The 13701-nt window shown below is 43.9% G+C and overlaps 1 protein-coding gene across 13 annotated transcripts in view; it reads left to right on the top strand.

Moving 5' to 3' along the window:
• Positions 1-999: 999 nt before the first annotated feature.
• The window catches only part of FRMD5 (FERM domain containing 5), a 338272-nt gene continuing 325570 nt past the window's right edge, over positions 1000-13701 (top strand). For all 13 annotated transcript variants that reach the window (XR_012414900.1, XR_012414899.1, XR_012414901.1 and 10 more), the window contains exon 1: positions 1000-1318. Coding sequence is in view for 10 of the 13 variants with exons in the window: in XM_015452764.3 (XP_015308250.1) it covers positions 1217-1318 (102 nt within the window). In the remaining 3 variants the exon portion in view is untranslated. The remainder of the gene's footprint in view (positions 1319-13701) is intronic.

The raw sequence follows: 13701 nt of genomic DNA, 5'->3' as shown, positions 1-13701 counted from the left end.
CAGGCTGGTTTCGAACTCCTGACCTCAGGTGATCCGCCCACCTCGGCCTCCCAAAGTCCTGAGATTACAGGCATGAGCCACTGCGCCGGCCGACACAATTATTTTATAACATTTCCTCCCATCAAAAATCTTTGAGGGAGAATGTCTCTTAGTGAAGTTTTGGTAAAAATCCTTGAAGTCTGTAAATTTCGGGTGACAAAGAGAAGGAGACAATTCTTTGTGATGTACACCTCCTGACATACTATGTTGTTCTGTTGAGAAAGTCTGAATACATAATTTCCAGTTCTAAAAGTGCAAGAAGATTCATTGCTTCCTCTGCTCCCTACCAGCTGAAGGAGCGGTCTCCTTTTGTCTTCTGAAATAAAAAGAAGGAGGCAAAGGGTGTTAGAGTGGAGGATTTTTTAGGGGATTAAACCCGAGTACTTAAGAACCTCTGAGGTCCCTTTAGCTTTTATTTAAGTAGCTCCTGTTTCCCAAAATAAGAGGGCTGGAGCACAGAGGCCAGACCGGCCAACTTAGGGTACAGCACAGGTCGGGGGCAGTCGCCTGATCTGGAGCGAGAGGTACCCGCATTCTGCAGGTGCAGGGACTGTGATCCAGCATCCCGCCGCCTCCTCGCTCCGGCTCCCAAGAGGGCGGGAACCGCGGCGTTGAAGGGTGCGGGGCTTGGCTTCAGAAACACAGATCAAGTGTATTTCAGGCGGCAGACATCAATCCAGTTGGGTGCTCACACCTGGCCCGGGGGAGGGGAAACAGCATCCATAGGAACCACAGGGCGGAGAGGAGCCCCTCATTTGGGACGCTAGAGGGCTGCTCCAGCTTGACTAGGTCCCACTGCTTTTCTGTGATTGCTTCTTTACCCCGCCCATCATTCCAGTAATCTATTCCGATTGGCTTTTCGGTCTGCCACTCGGTTCCGCCGCGCTGATCCCCATTGGCCCCCTCCGGTTGAGGCCCCGCCCAGCGAGCTGGGCACGGGCACTCGGGCGCGGAGGAGACAGAGCCCGGCGCTTGATCTGGGCTGGGGGGAGGCGGTGGCGGCTGAGGGAAGGAGGAGGACAAGGAGGAGGAACGAGGCCAGCAGGAGGCACCGGCAGCGACGGGGCCGGGGTGATGTTGCAGGTGCCCGGGGTCGGCGCGGAGCTGCCGGGCTGAGGGACGCCTGGTCCAGGGTCCGCAGCGTCGCCGCGTCGCTCCCGGGCGGGCGGGCGGGAAGATGCTGAGCAGGTTGATGAGCGGCAGCAGCAGGAGCCTGGAGCGCGAGTACAGCTGCACCGTGCGGCTGCTGGACGATAGCGAGTACACCTGCACCATCCAGGTCAGCGCCGCGCCGCCCCGCCCCGCCCGCGGGACCCCCTAGTCCCCCAAGTCCGGTCAACTTGACCGGCGGCGGCCGCCGCCCGGGGGTCGCCCCAGCCCCAGCGCCGTGCTTTGTCCGTTCCTGGTTGCGGCGGACCACCCTAGTGCTGCAGGGCGCCTTCACCGGAGCCCCTGCCGGAGCCCTGGCACCCGGTGTGTCACCGCCGCCGCGGGGCTAGTCTCCGCGTCCCACACCCCCAAGTCCTCCCCTGCTCTCCTTGGGTGAGGGCGCCCCGTCCTGGTTCCTCGAGCCCGCCCGGGTAGGGTGCACCTTTCCGGGGCGCCCGGAGGGAGGCGGGTAGGGCTGTAGGCTCCTAGCCCGGCCGCCCCGTCGGGGGCTCAGGCTTTGGCTCTCTGGCCGGGCAAGGACGTATGGCTGGCTTTTCTTATCTCTCTTGGGTTGGAAGGATAATGGTTTATGTCATAATTCCTCCCCCCTCACCCCATTTGTGAGTCAGAGCTTTCAGAAGGTAGAACTGAACGCGCAGCCCATGCGGAGTGGCCTATTGAAGGAAGCCCAGTCCTCTGGGCTTTAGAGATTTAGGCCCCCTCTTGCCTTTCGACCCCCAAATCTTATTGTGTTGGGCGGTTCTGGGGGACGTGAGGTAAAGATTTAGCAACAAGTCCCAGCGATTTGGGGCTTGGCGGTGGCCAGGAAGAATCGGCGACTTACGAAAAACGCCAACAATACGGTAATGCTGAACAGCATTTCTTTCAGAACCTGGTATTTTTGAAGGGATTTTTACAACCTCTTGCTCATGTTCCTTCACTACTGCTGTGTGCACGTCAGGAGTAGTAGTCTTTCCCGGGAATGCAGTCACAGCCCTCTCTCCTCCCTTATGAAAAAGTCAGAGATTGAAAACATTGACAATGCTCCGGTGTTCAGTTCATCAGCCAGGAGGATCCTGCGCTCATCGCCGGAAGCGGCTCTTTGTGGAGAAGCGAATTGAGCTGGACCCGGAGGGGTCTCACCTGATCCTTTGCCTTTGCAGCAGGAAAACAGGAGGCTTCTGGCTCAGATGTGACAGACAAAAACTGTCGGCCTGGGTCCTACCCTCAGTGTCTCCTTGTCCCCCCCGCCTCCTTATTTATTTATTTTTGCTGACAGTGCTCAATAGCGGAAAATAGCGGTGTGTGAGAAAGACACTGGGTAGTGTATGAGAGCAGCTGCTCCCTGCTGACTCCGTGCTCAGTTCAGCCTTCTCCTCACTTTCCCTTTTCTCCCTCCCCTCGAAACCAGCTCTGGGTATAAGTGCTGACTGTTGTCAAAGATCCGTGAGGGTAGAGAAAGAGCACAGAATCTCTTTTTAAGGCCACTTAAATACAGACTAAGCAGTCATAAAGATGCTAGCCATCAAGTGAAAGGATTTTTGTAGTTGAATATGATAGAGAGATGCTCTGTATTATTTCCTTGCTGAATGAGTGGAATACTACTTTTTGTTCCTATTGTATCGTTGTGCCATGTCCAATTTTTTTTTGTTTGTTTTTTTTCTTTTGCTGGGGTAGGAGAATACATTGAGTTGACATCTTCACCATTTGAGTATATTGTCTAGAGCTTTTTAAAAGTCTTTATCCTTTGCTTTAAAATTTAAAACATTTATCCAATAGCATATCAAGGGCAGTGTGAGATTTATACTTCATGAGTCCTAAGAATACTTTTGGGGTATGTGAAATAATTTCTGAGGCAGGTCACTAACTTTTGCCAAGGTGTAGAATACAAATAAAACACAATTCACATCACCATTTCGCTAGAAATGATTGTTAACCTTGTGGTTTTAAAGTATTGCAATGAGTCAACTAGTTATTTTTTTCCCAGTTAGTGGAACCTTTGAGGTTGTTTGATTGGTATTATAATTGTGGATAGTTTTTATTACCATTTAGAAAAAGAATATTTTTGAGTTAAAGAGGACTTATTGGGTTTGTGCTTGCTATATCCTACTATGGTTGTACTTATTTTCCTACTGCTCTCATTTTACATTTTGCAATTTAATTTTATAAAATATCTAGGCCACTTAAAAAATTAAGCGTGGTGTAATATGGCCACACTGTAGTAAGTGTCCACTGTCTAGACATGTTAATGATTGTGCATTGTGATTTTTGCGTGGAATCTAAAAAACAGGGATTGTAAAGTATATGTGATGTTGTCATTCTTTGGCACCACTTTTGTAAATTGCTTTTGTTTTTACTCATGTGAGGAAATGTAGCAAAAAGACAGTATCTTATATGAAAATAATATTTTCTTCATGTAGCTTTTTTGAACATTTAGTAATTGAGCTTTTCTTATCAACTTTTCCTCATGCATTTCTGTAGTGTGTGTGTGTGTGTATGTGTGCACGTGATTATTTGTTAAATACTGTTTGTTAAATACTGGGCACAGGATCTTTTAAATCAGTATGGAAAGGATCTGTGAGCTTCTTATTAGGTTAAGCAATATTCCCAACATTTTAGGCATTGTAGCACTGTATATTTTAATTTTTAGGGTGATAATTTGAACTCATTTTCCTTAAAGTGTTGTATGCCATATTTTTGTTTAAATAAGGTATCTATTTTAGAATGATTTTACTGCCTCAGCATAATCAGAGACTACTTAGGGTATTACAGAATCAGAAATGTATCACTGGGTTGGAGTTATGATAGTTACATTTGGTAAATTTCAGTTGTAGGAAATTCCATCAAGGTATTTGTCCTTTCGTAATGCAGCATTTATTCTGATCTGGCATTTAGGATGTAATTATTAAGGTAATGAAAATGCCTTGTATGTTTTCAGTGAGGGTTGCCACAGTTACCAGACTATTCTTTCACTCTTTCTGGTATGCAAATGTATTTGTAGACCATGAGAAATGAAAGTATACATGGGAGGTTTGTAGTATAATTGCTCCCCTGTGAAGAACATTGTTAACAGCTCCCTGCCCGTTTTGAAGGTCATTGCCTCGTAAATGCAGATCTGGTCTACTCATCTGTTCTTCACTCATCTGTTTCATTTATGGATATATATATATATATTTATTTACCACATGTATCACCTTCCTTTGTTATTTGGGAGAAAATAGGGAAAATTAAAAAATGAAAAGATACCTAATATCTTTGAACTCAGTGTACTGAAGGAGTCATTTACATGCTTAAGCATGTAATATCCTAAGGAATAGATTTTTATGTTTTTAAGAAACGGGATCTTGCTATGTTGCCCAGGCTGGACTTGAATTCCTGGGCTGAAGTGATTCTCTCGCCTCATCCTCCCAAGTAGTTGGGACTACAGAAGTGCACCACTATGCCCTGCTTATAAGGAATAGATTATTTTTATTATTATTATTTTGAGTTGGAGTCTCGCTCTGTTGCCCAGGCTGGTGTGCAATGGTGCGATCTCAGCTCACTGCAACCTCTACCTCCCCGGTTCAAGTGATTCTCCTGCCTCAGCCTCCCAAGTAGATGGTATTACAGGCATCCACCACCACCCCTGGCCAATTTTCGTATTTTTAGTAGAGACGGGGTTTCACCATGTTGGCCAGGATGGTCCCTATCTTTTGACCTCGTGATCCACCCGCCTCACCTCCCAAAGTGCTGGAATTACAGGTGTGAGTCACTGCACCCGGCCAGGAATAGATTTTTTTTTTTTTTTTTTTGAGACGGAGTCTCACTCTGTGGCCCAGGCTGGAGTACAGTGGCGCGATCTCGGCTCACTGCAAGCTCCGCCTCCCGGGTTCACGCCATTCTCCTGCCTCAGCCTCCCGAGTAGCTGGGACTACAGGCGCCCACAACCGCGCCCGGCTAATTTTTTGTATTTTTAGTAGAGACGGGGTTTCACCGTGGTCTCGATCTCCTGACCTTGTGATCCGCCCGCCTCGGCCTCCCAAAGCGCTGGGATTACAGGCGTGAGCCACCGCGCCCGGCTAGGAATAGATTTTTAATTGTCTTTCAGCTTGTAATAGTTTATAAATTAAAAGAATATATATTGCAAAATTTCTAGTAGAAGTATGTGTTGAAAAATACCTATTTTCAAGTCAGAAATGTTAATCAGTTTTTTGTGGTTACTGAAAGGTGAGCTACTTTAGAAATGAATTTGATTTTACTGGGAGACACATTAAAATAATGGATTAAGCAGCCAGGTTAAATTGTGCAGTTAAATAAGATACTACCATAAATAGAATGTGTGTGCAGGGGCATTTCCATAGTATAACCAATATTTGGATTGGATTGTGGCTCAAACACTTAGTAGCTGTGGTAGCTAGGGTGAGAGAGGGAGGGAGAGAACAAATATATTGAGCCCTGTGCTTGCCAGGCACTCTAGTATTTATAATAGATTAAGAGAAAGCTATAAATCATAAACCCTAAGAATTATCACATCTAGTCTGATGCCTTACATAGTTTTAGTTCAATAAATATTTGTTCTAATTTGTTTGTGCTACATGATTACTATGTTAACTTCACTTCAAAATTTCTTATTCCTGAAAACAATAAACAGTTCTAACAATTGTATAACCCTTTATAGTTTTAATCCATTCCATTGCAAACCATTTTGCTGTGTGACCCCTCTCCTTGGTGAGAAGTACAGTACGTTAGTGTGGTATTTATGAGGTCTTTGAGGTATTTATGAAGTCAATTTCTGCAATTATCCTTTGTTGAATTAGTGGAGTGCCAGTTGGTATAGCTCCTATGACTTTTTGGTTTGTCTTTTAGGATTTCAAAACTTTCGGGTCCCCCCGCCTCCATCTGTGCAAGTTTGGAGGGCTTAGATCAAATGAATACTGTGTGATGCAGTACTTCATGGAGTGCTAGAGTTCTGCCAGAATTAGGATTTTGAGTGTAGAGATCACCATAGCTACAGAAGTTTCCCTCACATTTTCCCCCTTAGTACCCCATAAAACAGGAGACAGACCTCCTCACAGCTTCATTTTCTCACCTCTTGCTCCAAGAGGAAGCGAACTGTGCGTCCCATCCTGTTTCTAGTTATATCTATTTTAAGCTGAATTCACCTTTGATAGCCTCATCTATAACATCCTGTTTGACTCTGCAGACCCTGTTTCATGGAGTAGCCTACTGTGAGTTGCTCGTCCCCCAAATGTGCCTAGTTAGGGCTTGTACTAAAGAAGTGAATATCATGGAGGATTTGGCAGCAACCTTATAGCTTCTGTTTCTGACTTCTGTAGTGCCCAGAAAGGACAGTGCTGCTTTCCTGGAGGCCAGGTGATGCTTGTTGCCCCTCTGTTTTCTGGCCTTGACCCTTTTGGGCTTAGGCCAACCACCTCAGTGGTTTTCTTATGCAGCTAGGAAATTTGAAGGATACTAAAGCATTTCCATTCCCATGTTGCAGGGAGAATGGTGTTTCACCTAAGACAGCAAATCGCCAATTCATATGTCTGTCCTGGCAATTGAAGCAGGTCTTCCATTCCTTTTAAGACCCTAGACCCTGGTGACCAATAAAACTTTTTGGACTTTTGGCTAGACATGGTGGCTCGTGCCTGTAATCCTGGCAATTTGGGAGACTGAGGTGGGAGGATCACTTGAGATCAGGAGTTCAAGACCAGCCTGGCCAACATGGTAAAACCCCTGTCTCTACTAAAAATACAAAAATTAACCAGGTGTATGGTGTTACATGCCTGTAATCCCAGCTGCTCGGGAGGCTGAGGCAGGAGAATCGCTTGAACCTGGAAGGCGGAGGTTGCGGTGAGCCGAGATAGCGCCATTGCACTCCAGCCTGGGCAGCAGAGCAAGACTCTGTCTCAAAAAAAAAAAAAAAAAAAAAAAGTCTGGATTTTTACAAGCACTTTAAATACAGGTAGAGCCAAAGATAAACCAGGGAGAGCAGAGGGTCTAAGTTCACATATTCCTAACCTCCAGTTTCTCCATGAGCTAAAACCGTCTCAGAGAAATTTAAATTATGAACCTTTTGCCTCCCAAGGTCAACATGTGATCTTCATTATTGGTGTCAACATTTTGACCCAAGATAGGCCCCTATATTGGTCTTTCAACAGTTGTAATTGTTGTATTATTTTTAAGGATTGTGTTTTACTTTCGTGATCTTACCAACTTTCTAGTACCATATCCTAGATTTGGGAGGCAGGAACTTGTAAAGACTCTTAGGTTCAAATTCCCCAGGCTTTTGCCTGCTACCGTTAGACTAAACACAAACTTGTGTGAATCAAGTTCTCTAAAGAGATCCTTCCGTGCCATGCTCATGAAGGCAAAATAATTGGGCCACATGCTTGGCAACCACTGAGTTTGTGTACAATAGCTCCATTCACTTGTCTACAGAAAACACCCCTTTGACAGTGATTATAGCTTTCAACCCCCCACCCTTCCACTTCTGACTCCCTGAATTACCATGACCTCATCTGCTGCTTTGTATTTAGAGGTGCTCTGGACCACTCCAGAAACGCCTAGAACTCATTCCTGTGTGTTAAAGATCAGTTCAAAGCCTCAGACAACCACTGCCCACCAAGAGAAACCATTCAAAATCAGGACCAAAACTAGCTATTCTTATGCCTCATTTGAGTCATTTTACTATGTCACAACTCAGGAACCCTTTTCCTTCAGTAGAAATTGTGAGGCCTCTCAAAAGCATGGAAAGTGAAATAAGGGATTGGATAAAGCAGTGGTTTTCAAAGTATGGCCCCTAGATAGGTATTATCCATATCACCTGGGTACTGGTTAGAACTACAAATTCTTGACTCCATCCCAGACCTAGTGAATCAAAAACTCTGGGGATGGAGTTCAGCAGTCTGTTTAACAAGTCTTCCAGGTGATTCTTAGGCTTAATGAGGTTTGAGAATTGCTACTACTGGGTTAGAGAGAGATTTAGTAGGTAAAATGGACAAGTGTTGATTGACTGGATATAAAAGGTGAGGGAGAAGAAGAGGCGAATGATGAATCTCACATTTCTAACTTTTGATTTATTCCTGAATTGTCTTAGTAGATTCTCTTCCTTTGCAAGGTGAATGCTAGGTTGTCTACAGATACGCATACCTATTTTCAAGTGGGTAGGAGTCTAAAGATTCTGCAGTGCGTCATTATACCAGTTTGATGCTGTTGTATTTATTGGTTAGTATTTTTTGTCTCTCCTGACCTAAAAACAGTATGATTATTGTATATTTGTATATTGTTATTTCAAACAAATTTTGTTCACAACTTGACGCACTGGGGGAAAGGAAGAGTCAAGGCCCCTGTTGGAAGGGCTTACAATTTAGGGATTGCAAACACATAAATAACAAACTATAAAGCATCATAGAATTTGGAGCTAAGACAAGGGGATATGTTGTGGCAATGTAAATTTGGGTTGGAGTTTGGGAGATGGGGAGGGATTAAAAAATAATTGTTTTTCAAAGGAGACGAAATTTGAACCAGGCTGTGAAAAATTGCCAACAGCAGGGCCGGGTGCTGTGGTTTATGCCTGTAATCTCAGTGCTTTGGCGGGGACCAACATAGGAGGATCCCTTGAGGCCAGGAGTTTGAGTCTATCCTGGGCAACATAGCAAGACCTTGTCTCTACAAAAAATTTAAAATTTAGGCTGGCATGTTGGTATATGCCTATAGTTCTAGCTACATGAGGGGGCTGAAGTGGGAGGATTTCATAAGCCCAGGAGTTCGAGGTTACAGTGAGCTATGATTGTGCTATTGTACTCCAGCCTGGGCTACAGATGGAAACCCTGTCTCTTAAAAAAAAAAAAAAAAAAAATTGGCAAAAGCATAAAATGGTGTGGGGATGTGTAAAGAGCATTCCAGATTGAGTTAACAGCAGACTACTTCTAAGTGGAAAAGTTAAAAATGTAAAGTCTTTAGTTTTTTTCATTAGTGTGTTTATCTGACTTACTCTGGTACAGTTGAGTCAAACAACAGAAATCTGCTTAGGGAAAATTACTGTCAGTAAATTTCAATCATACTTGACATGCAGAGAGGAATCAATCTAAACTAATAATGCATAAAGCTAGTGATGAATTAAATCTAATTCTAAAACTGTATAACACAAATTAAGATTCTTCACAAAGCAATGGCATTATGTCAAGAAAAGGTGGATTCAGATTTCAATCTTCATTCTGTGGCTGCAGTAACTACATGTGAATTTTATTTCCAAGAGGACTCTTCTCTTCGGGATCAGTTTAATCATCTGACAAAAAAGAGAGTATCAAATTGCAACATTAAGCTGATGTTTGAAAATCCTTTGACGAATATAGTGCAGCCCCAATTGTGCATTAACAGTTAAGAAACGTGACCCATGGAGTCCTAAAAGGCACATTTCAGCATCTCTGTTCCTAAACCTAAGCGGCCACCAAAAATAGCTTCTCTTGAGGACTGAAGATTGCGTCTCTGAATTCCCCAGTGAACCCCTGACAGCTTCGAAGTTCCCAGCCCTATACAGGGTGTACTTTGAGCACTCAACACAATGCCAGGCTAGAGCTTTGGGGATGGGAACCTCCAAGAAAGCACTGGGCAATCAGTGTTCGGCAGAATGCCAATGCTAATAGGTTATTTTGCTCTGGAAAAGGAGAAAAAGAAGGGATAGTCTAAAGACTGATGAATAGGGGATGACTGACAATACAGACACTCCACTTTATTGGAGAGATTAAGGGGGCTTGCTGTGAAGTGGTATTGTGGGAGCCAGAAAAATTAGCAAAGGCCCACAGGCCCAAGACCTGAAATAAATAGTGGTACATCAAATCCGCATGCCCTAGGGCACACTCAAATGTCTGGCCACTTTCAGTGAACTTGTAGTAGGAAAAAGCCAAATCATTAGGAACCCTCATAGTCTGGCACTCCATCCAGGCACTCCTTAGGCAAATTATCCTTCACCTCCAGACAGGTGCAGAGCCTTTTTTCTCTATACCCCAACTTAACCCAAGGACCTCTAGTCTGGGCCTCAGTCTAATTTTGAGGATAGAGTGGAAAAGTTGGCTTCAGGATTTCCAAAGGATTCCAAATACTCTAGGCAGGAGGTGCCACTAAGATTTTTGTTTTGTTAGACTTGAACCAAGCAGGTAAGAACATTGATCAGAACACAAGAACGGCTGGGCATGGTGGCTCACGCCTGTAATCCCAACACTTAGGGAGGCCGAGGTGGGTGGATCCCCTGAGGTCTGGAGGTTGAGACCAGCCTGACCAACATGGAGAAATCCTGTCTCTACTAAAAATAAAACAATTAGCTGGGTGTGGTGGCGCATGCCTGTAATCCCAGCTACTCTGGAGGCTGAGGCAGGAGAATTGCTTGAACTAGGGAGGCGAAGGTTGTGGTGAGCCGAGATCGTGCCATTGTATTCCACCCTGGGCAACAAGAGCGAAACTCCATCTCAAAAACAAACAAAAAAACACAAAACAAACAAAAAAACACAAGAAAGCGGAATTAGTCAATTCACATAAGGATCTCATGTACTTCCAGAGGTAATTTAAGATCCAGCCTGCCGTCTTTTAGATTTTTAGCCTCTAGAAGCATTTTTTTTTTTTTTTTTTTTTTTTTAAACAGAGTCTCACTCTGTTGCCCAAGCTGGAGTTCAGTGGTATGATGTCGGCTCATTGCAACCTCTTCCTCTTGGGTTCAAGCAATTCTTGTGTCTCAGTCTCCTGAGTAGCTGGGGTTACAGGCATGCGCCACCACACTCGGCTAATTTTTGTATTTTTAGTACAGAAGGGGTTTCACCATGTTGGCCAGGCTGGTTTCTAACTCCTGACATTAAGCAATCCACCCGCCTCAACCTCCCAAAGTGCTAGGATTACAAGCGTGAGCCACCATGCCTGACCTTGCCTCTAGAAGACTCTAAAAGGCCCAAAGTTATATGGAATTGGAGGTTTGTAGGTCAGAAGGACTCCATGGATTGGCAATGATGCCTGGAATGTTATAAGGCATATTAAACCTACAATTTCTCGGTATACACTTGTCTGTCTAACAGAATAGCCCATCAGCTCTTTGGGAGGCCATTTGGAAGTTATACTATCAAAAGAAATTTGGCTGTTGAGCAGTGAAACTCTGATAAAAACATAAGGAAGTCCCAGTACTAGAATGGAACTTCTTCAAACTATGCCCAGCTTCAGATTCTAGCACATGTGAAATAGGTTTTAAAAAAACTGGGAGAGGAGTTTGCTTGATGTAGCTACAGGACATAAAATACTGAACCAACTAGGCAGCACAGCTAATCTGAAAATGTAATACTTTCTTTGCTTACTTTTTAATCTATCTTATGTAATTTTAAAAAGTTTGTTTAAATGAATAGCCACATAAAATGTACATCTATGAACTGCTTTCTAATTTTATGGTAAAGGAGATATTACCCATATTCTAATTTGTAATATTGGGTATACTAGTCAGTCTGATTATTTTTAAAGAGACAGATATAATGATATACTATCTTGCTGCAAATGAGATCTTTCAGTGTGTCATTATAAAATATTATGGACTATTTTTACTAATGATTTATCTCACTTAAGCTACTTTCTGACTGAAAGACAATGACAAAAGAAGTGGAAGAATTTTACTTTTTCTTCACTTTCTGAATTTCACAATTTTATTCTTTGCCATCTTTCCTGAACAAGATAGCCCTTCTGTTCATCTTTTATTATTTCCTTTGCTTTATGCTAATTTATACTTTTAGCCTCTCGTTTAATAGAGTCTTTTATCACCATTTCTAATTGCCATCACTGCCTAGTTATACCTTTGTTGGTCAGATTCTTTGTGTGATGGTCACACCTTCTCTTGGTGGTAAGAGACATTAAATAGGTGCAATCATAGTGTATGTAAATGTACACTAAGGCGTAATGTGATATGTGTACTTTAAGTTCATTTTTAAACATAAGAGTGTTGTGTATTTAGTTAATTGAGGCAGTACAAACAAATGGAAATCTGTATTGTATAAAATGACATCTTGGAGCTCCAACCTAAAGATTCCTGAAAGCCGTGGGCTTTAGCTGGATTTGTATTATATGTTTAGAGTTTTCTATTAACTTTTCTTGATAATAGTTTCGTAATGGATTAATGGAACCAATGTGACTCTGTGTCTACTATGTGTTCAGGTCTGGTGCTTCAGGAATGGGTAGACATGGTGGCAGGAGGTGGACTTTCCATGGCCAGTAAAGTCTTTACACTGGAGAGCCGAAGTTAGAGTGGAGGGAGAATTAAAATAATTGGCTAAATGGAGAAACAAAAGATCAAAACCAGAGAAACAGAGGGATTGGAGTGAGAGCCTTAAGTGAGAGCTTAAGTGGAGCCTTAAGCAGAAATACCTGGTCAGAATCTGGAGGGAGAATCTGGAGAAGCAGGTTGAGGATAATGAAAGAACATTGGAGATTTTTTTTTTTTTTTTTTTTGAGACGGAGACTTGCTCTGTCGCCCAGGCTGCAGTGGCGCAATCTTGGCTCACTGCAACCTCCACATCCCGGGTTCAAGCAATTCTTCTGCCTCAGCCTCCCCAGTAGCTGAGACTACAGGCTCAAGTCACCACACCTGGCAAATTTTTGTATTTTTAGTAGAGACGGGGTTTCACCATGTTGGCCAGGCTGATCTCGAACTCCTGACCTAAGGTGATCCACCTGCCTCAGCTTTCCAAAGTACAGGGATTACAGGCGTGAGCCACTGTGCCGGCTGAGATCTATTTTTTGTTGTAGCTGTGTGTGATGATAGAGGCTTAATGGTTTAAAGGAGCCCTCTGGGCCTGGCCTCCATGCGGGGGTGACATTTAAAATATTCAACAATCAGTGAGTCATAGTGAACACCTCACTGCACAATACTCTGCCACAGTGCACTGGTGCTGGGTATAGAACCCTCTGCTGGACGGGCCACTAACTATTTAGTGCTGACCACATTCCATTCCCTGGCTCCGCATTTGCCCTTGCCAGATGTGGGGACCAAATTGTGTAGGTTTTACCTTCCTGTGGAGTGGTGGGCCCATTCACATCTTTCACATGTTTCCCAAATGCAACTCTAATTATTTTTTCTTTTAAAAATCCTGCATGGTTTTCCCATTGCCTACAGGATAACAGGAGCCTTTTAGCATGGCATAGAAGGCCTTCCATAATCTCTCTGCTACCTCCCTTTCCAGCATTGTCTTGTCTCATCTTATGTATGCACCTTTTCTCACTGCATGGATCACCAACCTTCTTGTTCCAGGGTAGACTCCCTCCCCATTGTTGCTGGGCAGTGCCTTGGGGGACTTATAGCACTTACCATATTGAAATGTGAATATTTTCTCCTGGCATGGTGGCTCACGCCTGTAATCCCAGCACTTTGGGAGGCCGAGGCAGGCGGATCACAAGGTCAGGAGATAGAGACCATCCTGGCTAACATGGTGAAGCCCCATTTCTACTAAAAATATGTAAAAAAAATTTAGCCGTGTGTGGTGGCGGGCCCCTGTAGTCCCAGCTACTCAG

This window comes from Macaca fascicularis, chromosome 7, assembly GCF_037993035.2.
Source record: "Macaca fascicularis isolate 582-1 chromosome 7, T2T-MFA8v1.1".
In the NCBI taxonomy this organism is placed as follows: Eukaryota; Metazoa; Chordata; class Mammalia; order Primates; family Cercopithecidae; genus Macaca; species Macaca fascicularis.
The sequence above is the reverse complement of the archived record's forward strand: the minus strand, read 5'-3'. Positions and strand labels throughout refer to the sequence as shown.